At 43.0% G+C, this 16,016-nt stretch overlaps 1 protein-coding gene across 2 annotated transcripts in view; it reads right to left on the bottom strand.

The window, feature by feature from the left end:
* Window positions 1–3,572: 3,572 nt before the first annotated feature.
* Window positions 3,573–16,016, bottom strand: part of ASXL3 (ASXL transcriptional regulator 3) — a 175,049-nt gene continuing 162,605 nt past the window's right edge. For both annotated transcript variants that reach the window (XM_042962698.1, XM_042962699.1), the window contains exons 12-13: window positions 10,686–12,627; window positions 3,573–7,863 (exon numbers count right to left, since the gene is read on the bottom strand). In XM_042962698.1, the coding sequence (XP_042818632.1) occupies window positions 4,159–7,863; window positions 10,686–12,627 (5,647 nt within the window). In that variant the 3' untranslated portion in view covers window positions 3,573–4,158. The remainder of the gene's footprint in view (window positions 7,864–10,685; window positions 12,628–16,016) is intronic.

The following is a 16,016-nucleotide window of genomic DNA, read 5'->3' as shown; positions in this document are numbered from 1 at the left end:
TATTTTTTAAAAAGGCATTAAATGGCTAATGTCAAACAGATGTAAACATTCAGAATACTGACCAAAAAAAAAAACAAAAAAAAAAACCCCACACACACAAACACACATTTAAAAAAAAAACAAAAAATTGTACTGTACTGAAAATATGAATCAGATTAGGTTTCCAGGAAGCAGGGGGGAAAATACAGCAGTACAAGAAAATTATGGCAACCAAGTAAAGCACTTTTCTTTGAAACATTCATGAACAGTACAAATACAACAAAGTTTTTCTACAGTCTAAATTATTCTGCAACTATCAAATATAGTACAAAGCGAAATAGTATGTGCTATAAAAAAGCAGCTCCTTTAAATTATAGTAAAAATGCTTTTTGTTCGCTTTACAGTGACAAAGCATGAGGACTGAAGATTTTTATATTCAGTGACATTTTGGCTACATAGGCCCCTGACAGTCTGATGAGTTCCTTTTCTAGGACTCTTCACATTGTTCTCTAGAAACACAGAAAGACAGTGACTCTGGGCTCTGCATGCTCAGCGGGCGTTGGCGTCCACACTGGAGAGACGACGCAACCCTAAGCCTGGCTTCGGCTTCTCTACCCTGGCACCTCAACAGACCGAGAAGGAACTGGGAAACCAAGGCCACAGTAACTTCCTCTTTTGACATTGGGCGAGGGTTTAAAAATGGGGCTGCGGCGTCACGTATTCGGACTCTTGACTGCGTTACGGAGCACCATATGCACGAGCTTCTTGGGCTTTGAATGCTTATTTTGAGCGACTAAGAACATCTGAGATCTAGAAGTCATCTAAACCTGCTATAATAGCTCATCCCAGAAACACATACCACCATAAAGTCTTTGTAGCAACCAGGCTCAACCTCAGAGGTTTGTTTTCAAGTTTTTCTCCTTCAAACTAAGACCTTAGCAGAGAAATATTATATATAACTGTGGTGCTCTGGGTTCACCAACATTTCTGCTATTCTCACTTTGGAAAAGGAAAAATATTTTCATTTTGAAAATGAATTTGCATCAGAACGTTCTTATTAACATGCCCATTATCTACCTAAATGTTTTTATACACTTCAGGCATATGCATATCATAGAAGAGGGGGATTAGGGAATAGCCATTTTCTTCCTTCCCCTGCTCCAAAAGTGCTACTTAGGGAAATACATCCTTTGTGATAAAAAAAAAAAAAAATTACATGTTACATGTGCAAGTTCTATTCCTGATAGGGATATCATAGTGTCCAATAATCAGGATAATGCACACACTAACATTTGCACATTACACAATAACCATGTAGTAAATAACATACTACCTTTGCACATAGGCAGACACCTGTGGAAATCAGGAAACTAGTAACCTATTTACCTAATCCAAATACACTGGCTTGTGTGTGTGTGTGTGTGTGTGTGTGTGTATACATATATATGTGTATGTATATATATATATATATATATATATATATATATATATACATACACATATATGTGTATATATATATATAAGTGGACACTTGTAAAATATCTGACCCACATTGTACTTCTGAATTTTTCCTTCCATCATTATTTTAGCCCAAAGATATCAACTTTTCAGTTATATAAACCATATGTGAACACAGCGAAGATAAACTGGGGCAAAAAAGAGAAAGGGCACAGAAAAAATACCCTCTTTGGACCTGGGTGACTGAATCCATGCCCGATCAACAATCAATTCTCCCAAACTATGTGAAAAATCACCTACTGTGTGAAAAATCAAAACATACAGAAGGACACTTTATTCCCAGTAACTTGCAGGCAGTATTCCACAAAGATGGAACTGATAATGAGCTCAGCATCACTTCAGGCTCAACTGTATGTCGTATACAGAGTGCAAAGCTTTATAGAATGAAGTGTCTTTCAACACTGTGCCAGTTACTGATGTAGTGATTTTGAATCTGCTGGTGTGGACAGTACCTGACCAAAAGAGCGGCAACTGGATCTGGAAAGAGTTGGCATACAAGTGTCTCCGTTTTAGGGGTGCCCTTCTGTGAGACTAGAGCATGCTTTTCTGAACCAAGATACTACTGCAGGCCAAGCAGCCCACAGAGAGGACGTCACCCAAACACAACCTGGTGCAGAGTGGACTAAGTAAGGATCCACTGGAACTTACCCTGCCTTCCCTGGACCGGCTGGTTAAGTGCACCTGCTAATTTCTCAGTCATGAAACTTTGTTCCTTTCAGTGTGGAAAAACAGAAGCACAAGTACTGAAGCACCAAATCTCAGCCACGGAGGCAGACCCTTCTTTGCTTTTCTTTCTTTTTAAGTATCTTTCACTATTAGCAATTTCTTAATAAATGTGACGTCTGCATCACCTAACAAAATTTGGCAACATCACAATAATAAATATGGAGGAAAAAAATACATGTACCATAGTGGAATACTATTAAAAAAAACCACAAGTGTTCTTTCTCCCCCCCCCCCACCCCCCAGGAATGTAATCTCTGCTCATTCCAGGTAATTTTTAAGACACGTTTTTAAGGGAATGTCAGAAGTTTACATTGATGCGAAAATGTCTGTCATTCTTACCCTGGATACAGATGATCCCTCCCACCCCCATGTTCTGTTTCTTTTTTTTAATTCTACGGCCACAGTCAATCAGTGGGTTAATGGCACTCCGCCTTTTGTACTCTGTAACCTGAAGTTAAATGGGCGTGGTTTTTGCTGCCTTTCATCTTTCCACAATGTGCATGTGCTTTTGAACTTGCTTTAAGGAACAGAGCCTGCTGACCTACAGCTGTTCTCTGGCATGAGGGTGGCCAAAGCATGTGGAATGTAGCTCCCATCCTCAACATTCAGACTTCACTGGATAAACACGGACCATAATTGTAAGATGCAGTATCCCGTTTTCAAAAGCAGTTCCACTCCCCCAAATATGAAGAATGTACTGAATTCACCTGAGGGGGTTAAAAACCCCAAAACATGCGATACCTAGAACGGGTTTTTAAAATAAGGGCTATTTTCGAGTCAAATATATAGATTGTGAATCATGAGAAAAACATTATTCAGAAATCTATCAACACTTCACCCTTCGGTAGTTCCTTTTTGTCATCAATGACACTTTAAAAGAGAGGTGGCCAACCTCTGCGGAGTCGGAAGCCAGAATGTACTGGTGTCATCCATAAAGGGCTACAATTATTTCTGCCCCCCCTCCCTTTTAGTGTTTAGTAATTGTCTTTAGAGTGAACAGAATGAACCAGTATTAACATTACAACCCATTTGTACGTGTTTGCATACACAGCGTTTTATTTGCTTACTTTTAATTTTAGGGCATTTTTTTTTCATACTTGCTCTTTAAAGCTACACATGATGCTCTGAAATCCTACGGGCCTATGGCCCTCTGCTGGTCAACTCATCTGACGGTATCAGGTGTCAAAGGGCTCGAACCAGATTACCGGGCATGAGGCCCACACTGCAACTTCAGGTAGAAGACACATTTCACTACAATGTGTGCACAAGGTCCAAGGCAGAGCCAGACATCCTGCCAGGCTCTGAAAAGAGTGACAAGGGAGGGAAGAGAATAAGGACAGTGGAGTTCATGAATGGCATACCTCCTTTAATGTATCTTTTGAGATAGGAGCAAATACAAGGAATCGTACATTTAAATAAGATTCCCCTTTCCAAATACGATTGCATCACTGTGGTAAAGGTAGGTCCGGAAGAGTCAACCGTGAAAGCCTTTGTTGCAATGGTTAATCTACAAGAGAATGAATCACCAACCACCTTAAATCACTTTTCCCGTTCTCTTTCTACATCTGCATTTCTGGTTAGCAGTAAGTAATTAAAAATGTCCTTTTCCTATCTACACCTGGATTAAAAATAATAATAATAATAATAATAATAATAATAACGAATGGGGTAGTGACCTGTATACACGTGGACAGAAATTTTCCAAAGCTGGGAATGGCAACTTAATCTGTAAAAGACATGCTGATGAGCCACTCTGCTGGGACGTGACCTCCCCTTTCTGGGAAATGCAAGTAAATAATCCCAGAGAGAAAAGATAATCTGTTCCAAAGTAAAATAAATTATCACGATATAAACCACTGAGTTACTCAATTTGTTGCTGCTGACGCCGTTTGGCTTTTCCGTGTTGAAAAGGGATACTGCATCTTTCACCAGCTCTTACCGCACAACCAGGCAAGCCACACAGAGTTTGGAGGGACCTATGCAGTCGTCGTGGCAGAAGGCCCCACAGCCTTTGCACACGATCATGGCTTTCAGCCGGCAAGAGCATTTCAGTTCCAACTCATCCGCGTTGCTGCTGTCGGCAAAGTTCTGCACGGGCATCTGAGCGTTCTGACCAGGCAGGCCCGTGGCAGGACTGGAGCCGCTTCCCAAAATCCCAATGGACTTTTCAATTGCAGATGCCGCCCTTTTGAAGCTCGTGCTACCAAAGTGTATTGTTGGATAATTTCCACAGAGCTGCTGTTGTTGCTGCACCTGCATTTTCTGAGCAGCTAATTGGGTAAAAGGCTTTTGTGGCTCAGAAAGCAAATAGGAAGAGAAATCTGCATTTTTTAGCGCAAATGCTTTTAACTGTTCTTTCATTTCATTCTGGTCATAGGAAACTTGTTTCATGCCCAGTTCACAGCTGCTGCTTAAACCTTCCTCAAAAGAAAGAGGTTCCGATTTTATATTGCTACATATGCCCGTGGACTGTGGCCAACTAAGTCGCTTAGTGGTTTCCATGGCAACCGGCGGTTGCTTCGGATCGGAGGGGACTTCTGCATTAGGAAGAGGTGGAGGTAGCGGAGGTGGCGGTGGGGGAGGCGGGGGCAAAGCCAAGGGTGGGGGGGGCGGCGGGGGCGGGGGATGCACCAGTGCTTTGTTCGGCATGGAGTGCGCGGCCCCTCCCACGTCATCGCCTTCTTTAATGGGCACGTTGGGGGATATCATGTTGGCTAACCTCAGCTGGTGAGGTGCTGAAGAAAGGCCAACGTCTCCCAGCCCCTTTTGTTCGAGATGCCTATTGAAGGCGAACGCGTTACAGCCCACTGGGGTCTTGGCAGAGGCCTGTAATAGCGCGGCGCTGGGGACGGGGCCCCGGGCAGCCATGGGCATTTGGTAAAACTGCTGCCGGTGTGCGATGCCAGCCTCGGGGTGGAAGCTGCCATTCTTATCGACGTGAAATAGGTTCTGCTGGAAGCTACACGAGGGGAGCAGCCGCTTTTGCTGTTTGACCTCAGGGCTGTGAACAATTCTGTTCTGCATGGAGTGCTTGTTCAGCCACTCTTGCTTAAAAGGCTGGCCGTGTCCTAGCTGGTTCATGCCCGAATTGATGACACAAGGCACCCCCTTAACATCTGGCTCCACCAACAACTTCCCTGGCTCACATTTAACTTGCGTATGTTCCCCCACAGTCCTGGCGACTCTCTTTTTGGGGTGGTTTTCTCGCTTTCTCATTTGCAGCGGTGCAAGGGTCCCTGCCAGGTAGCCCTTCCCGTCTGGATTTGGAGAGCTGGACGGCATTTCTACAATGTTCCTCTCTGGTGCCGTTTTACCCGCTGAGGTAGTTTGAAGAGGCAGAGGAAGTCTGTTGATTTCGAGCTTGGCACCCAATCGGGGCTGAGGCAACACTTTTTCCAAAGGCAGGTTGCCCTGGAGCAACTGTGTCACCAGTGGATTGTTAGCCTCCACGGATGAGAGACGGCAGCCGGAGCTCCCTGTGCTGGGGACTCTTTTCAGGGGGTCCACAGCCAAGGAGATCGCCTCTTCCATGGGCCCGGAGGTGGAGGCCTTCACGTTTTGTGCCTGCGGCACACCAGGGGCGACCTCTGCGGCCGGAGGAGGCAGCTCGGGGCCGGGGAAGTCTTCGGTGTCCATTCTAAAGCCCTTGTCCACTTCATGAGGTTCAGACTTCACCGGGAGAGGGACATTTGTCATGAGATTCCTGGGGTGAAGTTCTGACATGTGTGAGTAGCCAGCGTGTTCGCTTTTGATAGGCTTTGGACAGCTCTGCTCTAGGTAGTCTTTCTGTTTACTTGAACCAGAGTGACTAACCAGAGGCTGCCCTGGGCCCCTCATCCCCTCCTCAGTCCAGCAAATCCGGTTGCCTGGGTTGTACTGATTGCTACAGGTGGTGTCTGTTTCACTCTGGAAAGTGGCTGGGCCCCGTGCCTGCTCAGCAAAGCTATTACTAGGAGCAGTCGCCTCATTTAACTTATCTGGAACAACAAGGGGTCCTTCTCGGAGACCTGAACAGGCCGCCTGCATCGGTTTACAGTCTTGCTTTGCCGCGGGAGCAGCAAGGAAACTGGAAGTGTGATCTACGCCTTCGTTTGCAACTGGCTCAGGCCTGCTGATGACAGATACCTGAGGACACGCCACGGGCTGGACGGAGGCTTCTGTCCTCACTGACCTGCCCTGGAGGTCCAAGCTGGCTTCCGCGCTGTCGACGGAGACGGTCAGAGACAATGTGGAGGTCAGCGTGGCGCTGTGGTCAACGATGACTTTACATGGAATCGATCTGTTTATGGCTGCTGGTGCAAAGCCCCCCGGAGGCTGCTGAGGTTTCCCAGAACTGTCTGCCCTGTTTCGAAGCCCTGAATTTTTGTCCAAGCTTTCAGCGCTCAACTTGGGAGGACTCTCGTAAGAGTTTATTGTTAGCATGCTTCCAGTAAACATTGCGACATGTGGCCGTGCAGCCAGGGCGTCTGTGACTGCTACCGACTCCCTGCAGCCGAGGGCGGCTCTCACAGTGGTACCCAAGGGTCCGGGGGCCTGTTCTTCACTCCCAGGCATGGCTATCTTCTCAGAAGGGTATCTGCTGTTAACTCCCGCTGGGGGAATCAAGACAGAGCTAGTGGAGAGATGGCTGGGCAAGTTATTCCCGATGGAGGGAGTTGGCACAGAGGTGTACTGACTGGAGACTAAGTTACTAGCACTGCTGCTGGACAGCGGCGCCTGCTTGTCATCCATGGGGCTCGATCCACGGCAGCCCTCTGTCGTGAGGGGGATAGGAGTGCTTTCGATGCATTTTGGTATGATGGCTATGCACGGAGTGTCAGTTCCCTGGATGGTTTTTAACATGCTTCTATTACAAGCAGAAATCGTAGTGTTTGCACTGTCCACAGACATTAGAACGGAGGATTTATCAACAGAACTCACAAAGGGATGTTCTTTAACTGCTCCCGACATAGCAGTGCTGCAAACAGACACGGGGACAGAATTTTTATTAAAAAGCATGGGCACACTGCTATTTTCAGAAGAGGTAGATGAAACAATTTTCTCAGATAAATGCGACACAGGTACATTTTCGTCAGAGCTATGCACAGATAAGTCAGTGGCAGTTTCTGGAAGTTTAGCTGGGTTAAGAGACTGCTGCAATACAGTGCTGGTCTCCCGGAGGTGCGCAGACTTGTTGCTAGGAGATCTGCAGTTTGGATTGACAATAATCACGCCGGTAGACCCTTCGATTTTTGTTTCAGGGGCAGAAGAGACTTCTAAGCTGGGAGGCCCATCCTTTGAGCCGAGCACAGGCAACCGGGACTCTTTAGTGTTCTGGAAGAGGTGGGCTCGGGCTTGATGCTTTGCGAAGAGCTTCGCCTTTGTCTGCTCTTTGATGTGTGCCAGGGTTCTCGCCTTTCCACCCTCTCCTGGGCTCCCCATGGCTCCGGAGACGATGCTGGCCGCGGCAGCCACAGCAGCGGCTGCCGCGGCCTCTCGCTGGGCCCTTGCCTGCTGGGCCCGGGCCTTGATATCTGCAAGGGTCCTGGCTCCTGTGTTCCTCCCACCGCCGACCGACGTGCTAGGGGATGCGCGAGACTCTGGTTTGGAGACTGGCTGGCTCTTGATAATAAAAGGTGGCCCAATTTTGGAAAGCTGGATCTACGGGAAGGGGAGAATGGAAAGATAAAGCGCTTGATACAGGATCACAGAGGAGGCATGAGGAATGTGAAAACGCAAGAGGAAAGAGGAGCTGCATTCTCTCTTAATGTGGCACCAACTACACCTAAATCCCCGAATGGGCCTTCAGGGTATAAAGCAACAATAAATGTAGCATGAACGTGAAATTAAAATTTCTAATCTCTGTTTTTCATCTACAGAAACATCAACCGGTAACTTCATTTGGTATGGAAATGAAACATCTTCTTAATGCCTCATATAAATGGAAACAAAATCCATGCTTCTTAAAATGAGGTTAGCTAAAAAAGACTTAGAGATATTTAGCTTTTAAATTATCTTCCTTGCTGGCATAGCAAACTGGGACCTTAACTCTACATGAGTTGTCCTCTTAATGTGACACAGAGGAAAAAAGCCCTTAGCCAAGAGGTCAGGAGACTAGAATTTTCATCCTGGCTTCACTCAAAGGAAATCCGTGATCTTAGGCAACTCACCGTGTACCTCAGTTTCTCCAAGGACCTCCCTGGACCAGAGACCCTGTGGTTTTTAGGTACTCCCACTCCACCTAGCATGCCGCCTCATACATGTGTAATAAGCACACAATAAGAGTTTGCAAACTCACTTGTAAAATGAGACTAGTTATTTCTGGTCTATTTCCTTCACAGGGCTCTTATAAAGATGGAATGAGACTGTATCTGTGTGAGTGCTCTGCTTTCCAGAGGGATTTGAAAGCATTATCTTTTCATGAAAGCAAGGGTGACTCTGGTTTTCTGCCTCTAAAAGCAACTATGGGTTGGGCAGTTTCTTCTGATACTGGTAATCCTCAATTTGCTGAATTCCATAAATACCCCAACCCACAGTGACCACCTCCTCATGCTAATGAAAGAGACTCAGTCATCACCAAATTCACGAGGCACAAGGCCCAACACCCAACATCCCATAGCAATGGCTGGGATGCCCCAGTCACTAAAAACATCCTTAGAGTCACAGATTTGTAGAGCTAGAAGGGTTCTGGTTAAGGCACCTCATTGTACAGTTGAAAAAACTGAGCCCGTGGAGGCTGCCCTGGGGTCATATAACTAGTGAGTGACAGTGAGAGTCTTCGGGCTCCCCATTCAGGGCTGTTGACGGTACTGTGCTTCCCTTGGTTTTGTCTCTCTGGACAAAGCTTTTCCTAGAACACTTAGCTCTCTTCTTAACACATGTGTATTTACACTATAAACCCCTGACACTTACTAGAGGATCCTTTCAGTCTCCAGTTATGCTTTGGAACTTTGGTAGAAGAAATTATCTTACTGAGCTACTTATTTCTCATTTTCCACCTCGCGAGGTCTCTCTTCTAATCGAAAGGCTCCAAAGGGGGGGAAAAATGAATTTAGAGAGGAGATTTTGTTTTTTACTTTTAAATATTTCCTTCATTAAAAAAAAAAAAACCAAACTTTCTAAAAACATTAAAAAACAATTAAGCCTGGATATACTGAAGAGCTCAAGGTTGAACAAACATCAAATATGGTATCTATCTTTACATAAAGTGTATATTACATTGAAAATAAGCTTTTGACAAGAAAAATTAGCCTGCTATGTTTAAAAATATTTCCTATGAAAAGTTTGCTTATATTTTTCCCACTGCTTCAGAAATTAAAATGCACAGTAGAGTTTTAATTGCAGCTTAATGTTCATCTTTCACATCTCTAGAACCTTATTTAATAGGTGTTACTTTATTAAATAGAATAACTACAGCTACACTCTTCGAAGTCAGCCTTATGGATATCATGAGTCACATACAAAAAATAGATTTCAGGTTAGAGCAAAATAAAGAGAAAGAGATTAAGAGAAACAAAGCTAGAATATGTTTATAATTCTAGACCAAACCTATGGTGCAATAATCCATTTTATTGTAAGACAATATAAATGGACTGAGATGAAAGCACCAAATAAATATAGATTATATTGGGTAAGATTTTTTATTATTATTATTAAACAGAGTGTTTCTTTTGAATTAACCTCAATTTTCAGTTTACTTAGGCAGAGTCAATTTATATAAAAGGCTTGTTTTCTCACCTTTAATTCCTACCTGGGATCAAAAGAAAATATATAAATAGGAATGCCTGACTACAGGTTTTATTATTTGTAAAGTTAAATACTTCTTTACTCTCTTGAAAATAAAAATAAATAAATAAATAAACAAACAAACAAATAAATAGGATCTGTATACCTCTACATCTACAGCATTTTCCCTCAGGGTGTGTTAAGCAATTTCACTGAATTATTGAAGAAATATTTAATGAGGTTCTTCCATATGTCAGGTCCTTTCTGCTAGGCAGTGGTGGTGGTCAATGTTTGCTGGAAAATAAACCGATTACCTATACCTTCACCTCCTTAGTGCACGCCTCTGACTTTTGACTACTTTCCCTAGTCCTACTGGACTTTTCTAGGACACTGAAGTATCTTTCAACTTGCCCCAACTGTATGTAGGTCTCTGTCCTATGCCTTGGAGTCTCCGAAAGACCCTGTATCTCATGGCCTATAGGTTCCTCCAGGCCCTGTTCTCCCTCCTCATTTCTTTTTCCTTACATGCTGAGGTCTAAGTACATATATGTGTGTATCTAAAATTATCATATGAGCTCAGCGCACAGCCTTAAAAAAGATCATTTAATATTAGACTGGTGTTGGAGTATTAGACTGTAAACTGCTACAGAAAACCTGGAGGGAAGAAAACCTTATTTAAAATTAGAAAACTAAGCATCAAAAAATAGGAAAAGCCTATCTATGGAATGGTCTTCATTGTTATTATTATCATTCCATACCTTGAGAGGTGGAACCCTGGGCTCCTCTCTGGGGGGCTGCTCTTTCTCAGGGGGGCTGCTGGACGATATGTTCCGCACTGACTGATCATCTTCTATCCTAGCCCTCTTTTCCTTACAGATTCCAAAACTGTGCTGCTCTGCTGTTTTCCTCTTTGATATCTCGGATTCTCTACTTTCATTTCTTATCCCGTCGGGTGACTTGGAAGGCTCGGACAACTTGGAAGAATGCAAGGTCTCCAATCGGTTCTGTGAGCTTCCTTGCTTATGGGGTTTATTTCTAGAGCCTTCTGAAAAGGAAGCCTTATCCACTGATGAGGCATACTGTTTGTCCTGTAATTTAGCTGATGGAAGCTCGTTTCCCTTACTCTCTGTCTCTTCAGAAAAGACCGGTAACTCCAATGGTGAAGATGCCCCTTTCTTCTCTGTTCTTTGCAGGACATTATGATTTTTAACTTTTATCATTTCTATAGAAGGAAGTTCTGGAATCGAAGCAGGATAGGGCTTCTCAGTTTCAACGTGTGATTTACAAGGCTGCTGACTCAGAGTCTTACTGTGCAATTCTTCAGATGGAAATGCTTCAGGAGAAACGGAAGAACCCATATTGACGGGTTCAGGAGTATTTGATAGAGTCCTCTGTTGAGAGAGAAGGCTCTCGCCCAGGGGCTTGGCAGGGGCAGAGCCTTCATCTTTTTGTGGGGAGAGTGGTTCTTCAGAGATGGAAGGGGACTTTCTTTGCTGATGCACCATTCTGTCATTCATGGAAGAATTAGAAATTGGAGATGTTTCTGAAGGAAGAGGCAAACTGGATATAAAAGTGGTCTCAGATGTGAGAAGCATGGAAGACACTGAAGACGTTTCTGAGGTCAAAGGTAAATCCGACATGGGTGACGTTTCTGATGTTAAAGGTAAATTTGATACCGGGGATGCTTCGGATGTTAAAGGTAAATTGGACATGAGAGATGCCTCTGATATCTCAGGTGAAGTGGATACTGGAGATATTTCTGACATCAAAGATGCATGAAGGCTTTCATCAGGGGGGTTTCTCTGGTTATATTTGTCTGCATTTTCAGTGCTGGACACCTCAGAACAAAACGTTGTCTCAAGGGAGGCTGGAGTACATGATTCTTCTGAAGTGGATTGGGTTTCCCCTCCTGGGGATGTCAGGCTGGTACAGGCTCCCTCTGGGCTCTCGGAAGAGAAGGAAGTTTCAGAGATGCAAGCATTTTCAGAAAGCTGTTCATCAGGCTCACTCTGTAACTCCATATCTATGGCAATTCCTTCACTGGGAAATTGGCCTTCTAAAGAAGACGACCCTGTCTTTATTTTTGGAGTATTGGTCTCTACTGCAGCTTCTGGCTCCTTATGTTCTGTGTCACTGACATGAGTCACAGATGAAGTGGAAGGAACGAGAGAATCACAGACCTCTAGTTGATCAATAACAACCGACATTTCTTCCTGGGGAGATTCTGATTTCTCTTCCACTTTAACTTCAATATGAGGCAAAGTTTCTAAAACATCATTCATCATAACACAGGATTCCAAGTTATCTTCAGGAGGTGCTACCTGGGGCTCTTCGTGAGAGTTGGCTGGACTTTCAGACCCCTCAGAAAATTCAGGTATCGTCTTATGATTTTCATCCTGACATTCGCAGATACTAGTCTCTACCTCTTCAGCAATTTCCTCCTGAATCACAGATTCTTCAGGGATCAAGATATCTTCTGGTTCTGATTCTGCCATTATGTCTTTACCTACATCTACCATAGCACAGAATTCCGGCTCTGGTGAAGTTGGACTTTTCATGCTTTTTGGCTGTTGCTCTTCCAAGGGAGTCTGTGCAGAAAGACCTGGGAAGCCAGTGGGTCCACATGAAGAACTACTTTCAGCGCCATCATTGTTTGGTCCAGAAGTAAGCTTTATTGAGTCCTCTCTTGACATGCCCAACCTGAACAGAAATTAGAAATATTAAATTACTGTCCAACCACAAAACACGAAAGGGACAACTTGGAGATATGTATAGAGTATTCAACGGAAGTAAATGAATCAAATTGATTTTATAATCACTAAATAATACGCTTCATTTATGTAAACTGGTTTATGATGACTTAGTTTTTCTACTGCTTTTATAATTGTAACTAAAATAAACTCTCCTTCTGGTTAAGAAATGTATTATGCATTTTTATATTTACCTATTTATCTACCAACTTATTTATTTTTGGTATAGATTTTTATTCTGTAAGTAAGGAGATATGAACTTTGCCAAGTGTTGGTAAAAGGAATAAAAAAAAATAATGTACTACAAAAGATTAGAAAATATTGGACAGAAAAGCAAAAGAATGTATAAGATCTAAAATTTAAAAAAAAATTTTAACATTTACTTATTATTGAGAAACAGAGAGAGACAGAACATGAGCATGGGAGGGGCAGAGAGAAGGGGAGAAAGAATCCAAAGCAGGCTCCAGGCTCTGAGCTGTCTGCACAGAGCCCGATGCAGGGCTCAAACTCACAAACTGTGAGATCATGACCTGAGCGGAAGTTGGACACTTGACCAATGAGCCACCCAGGCACTCCAGATCTAATTTTTTTCTTATCAGAAAGTAGCAATTCTAATCGAAAGCAGCACAGTCTTCAAAGGATGCAACATAAGCAAGTAAGATCAACGGAAGATGGGTATGGTGTAAAATCTTGAAATTGAAATGATTTCCAAAGATTAACTTCTCTTAAACCAATGTAAGAGGTGTTACCTTATTTTAGTCTCTAAGTGTCTAACTTAAAAATAATATGGGGGCGGGGGCGCCTGGGTGGCTCAGTCGGTTGAGTGTCCGACTTCGGCTCAGGTCATGATCTCACAATCTGTGAGTTCGAGCCCCACGTCAGGCTCTGTGCTAACAGCTCAGAGCCTGGAGCCTGCTTTGGATTCTGTGTCTCCCTCTCTCTCTGCCCCTCCCCCGCTTGTGCCCTGTCTCTCTATCTCTCTGTCAAAAATAAACAAACATTAAAAAAAAAACAACAATATGGAAATTTCACTAAAATATAACAAACATATTTGGGGTCGACAAAGTTGATTCTGCTAGGTTACATTTGTATGAGGCAATTTTGTATGAGGCAAAATTCTTTCATGCGATCACTTTCTGTAAAGATATTCCAGACAAGATAGCAAAGAGTATCAAGAAAAAATCCAATCTGATATTCATGTCATAAGGAAAGTTCATCAGAGTTACAAAGATATTGTAAATCACTATTTCCTGTCATACTAAGTCATACTAAGTATGCCATACTCAGTTATACTAAGTTAACGTACTAAGTTACGATGTCAGCCTCACATGGTAGAGAAATATGCTGTTCTAAATGAAGTTAAATTAGAGTACAGAAAATTACAAAGACAAGCAGAAGACAGAACACTTCTCTCTTCTGGGGAAGACATATTTGAGCGAAGAAATACAGCTATAATAGTATCGAGACAGGAATATACCTCAGTGAAATCTTCAACTGCTTACCAAAATCCTCAAAATGAAAGGGAAATAAAGTTGAATACAGTTTTTGGGGTGTCACTGCCTTCTTTACTAAAATTCAGAAGGTCTTAAAAGAAGACAGAAGATAGTACCCTCAAAGTTAGTCTCTTTTCTTTCAACTTTCCCTGAGATGGGTTCAAAGTAAGCTATAATTTATAACTATCCTACACTGAGAGGAACAGAACAACTACATTACAGATAAATTTAAAGCAGAATAATCAACTAGAAATAAGGTCCCTTGGGGCTAGGCCAAGCATCGATAGTAGGTTAGGTGTGGAATATACAGTATCCATCCACTGGCAGCCAAACTTCTGCTAGTTGGTTGATAAGGATATAATACATGTATTAACTTGTATTAAATATAGTTAATATTAGTAAATACCATATATGTATATAATATATGCATATGTATATATGGAAAACAGCACCGTACAAAATATGCCTATGTCAACATTTTATTATTTTCTCGAAAAAAAGAGATTTAAGATGGTACAAGGCATAGCAGGTTGATCTTCACAGCACAGCACATAGCACCACAAAGGAAAACACTGAAGTCCAGAAATATAGACTGCAAATCAGCAGACCGATGCCCATAATTCTGACTTAGCATACATATGGCTGATCTCTAACTAAAGAAAATACAGGACAGTACTCTGTTATAAGGAGAGTAAGTCAGTAAGAAACAAAATAAACAGCTCAAAGAGCTGAAAACCAAAGTAGACAAATCTTAACTGAGGGGAGTTTGGACGGCAACGTTCCTGGGAAAACTTAAAGCAGGGAAAAGGCACAGGTCAACCGAAAATTATCTGACACTAGGAGAAATAATCTCTCACATACTAGGGGAGCGTAGGTAATCTAGAAGTGACCAAATTAGAAGGGCAGTCAATGAAATGTCCAAAATACATCCGTTAATCCAATGTGTAATCAAAGATAGAAAAAGTCAAGGAAGAAGTTCAGTGACGTAAGCGGACAGAAACTCTATGGATGAACTACAGCAAGAAAAGGGTCAAATAAAAGAACCGTTTGTATTCAGAACTCCGGGATGATGACAGGGACCCACGCTTACTTACAGTATTGTAGCTGCCACTCCCCAGGGCATATGCATGAGAGTCTGAAAGCCCCCCAAATTTTATGTAAAAAATATATATGTGTGTGAATTTTTCTGAGAAGGAACTGCAGCATTAAGACACTGAGCAAATTACTGAACCACACTGTGTAAACCTGGGAAAATCAGTTTCATTGCATCTCAATTTCCTAAACCCATTTTTAACGTAAGAATAATAACGGTATCCACCTTATAGGACTGTTGGGCGGGTTAAGCGACATATTCCCTGAAAAGCTGTTAGAAACGTATCAGAGCCCAGCATGCTCAATGACGACCCGGATGAAGGAGAGCTCTCTGTAACACATGGTGCCTCGGGTACAGGCCGCCTGAGGGCAGAGCCTAGGCAGCCCTACAAACGCCCGCACCTCAGTGTCTGGCACAGATGAGATGTTGGAACAATTTTTGCTGCATTCAAAAAAAGTAAAAAAAAAAAAAAAAGAGGGCCTGACACTCAACAACAACTAAGGACCAGTGCTTTGGAGGTAACTGGCTCAGTTATCTTTGCCAGCACTGGAAAGGGTGCTTTCAACATTTCCTTTGTCGACAAAAGGTGAGGAAGCCTCCTGAGTGGTCTTCAGGGTCATCCTCCAGGGTGCTTAATCCCGCTCGGCACCAGCATGACCTGGAGAGAGCCTAAAGATGCGTATTCCTGGGCTCAACTCCTGGAGACTCCCAATCATTATGTCTGGCATGGGTCCTGGAAAACTGTATCTATTT

The sequence above is a fragment of the Panthera tigris genome, chromosome D3 (assembly GCF_018350195.1).
Source record: "Panthera tigris isolate Pti1 chromosome D3, P.tigris_Pti1_mat1.1, whole genome shotgun sequence".
Taxonomy (NCBI): Eukaryota; Metazoa; Chordata; class Mammalia; order Carnivora; family Felidae; genus Panthera; species Panthera tigris.
This window is presented reverse-complemented; position numbering and strand designations above follow the sequence as displayed.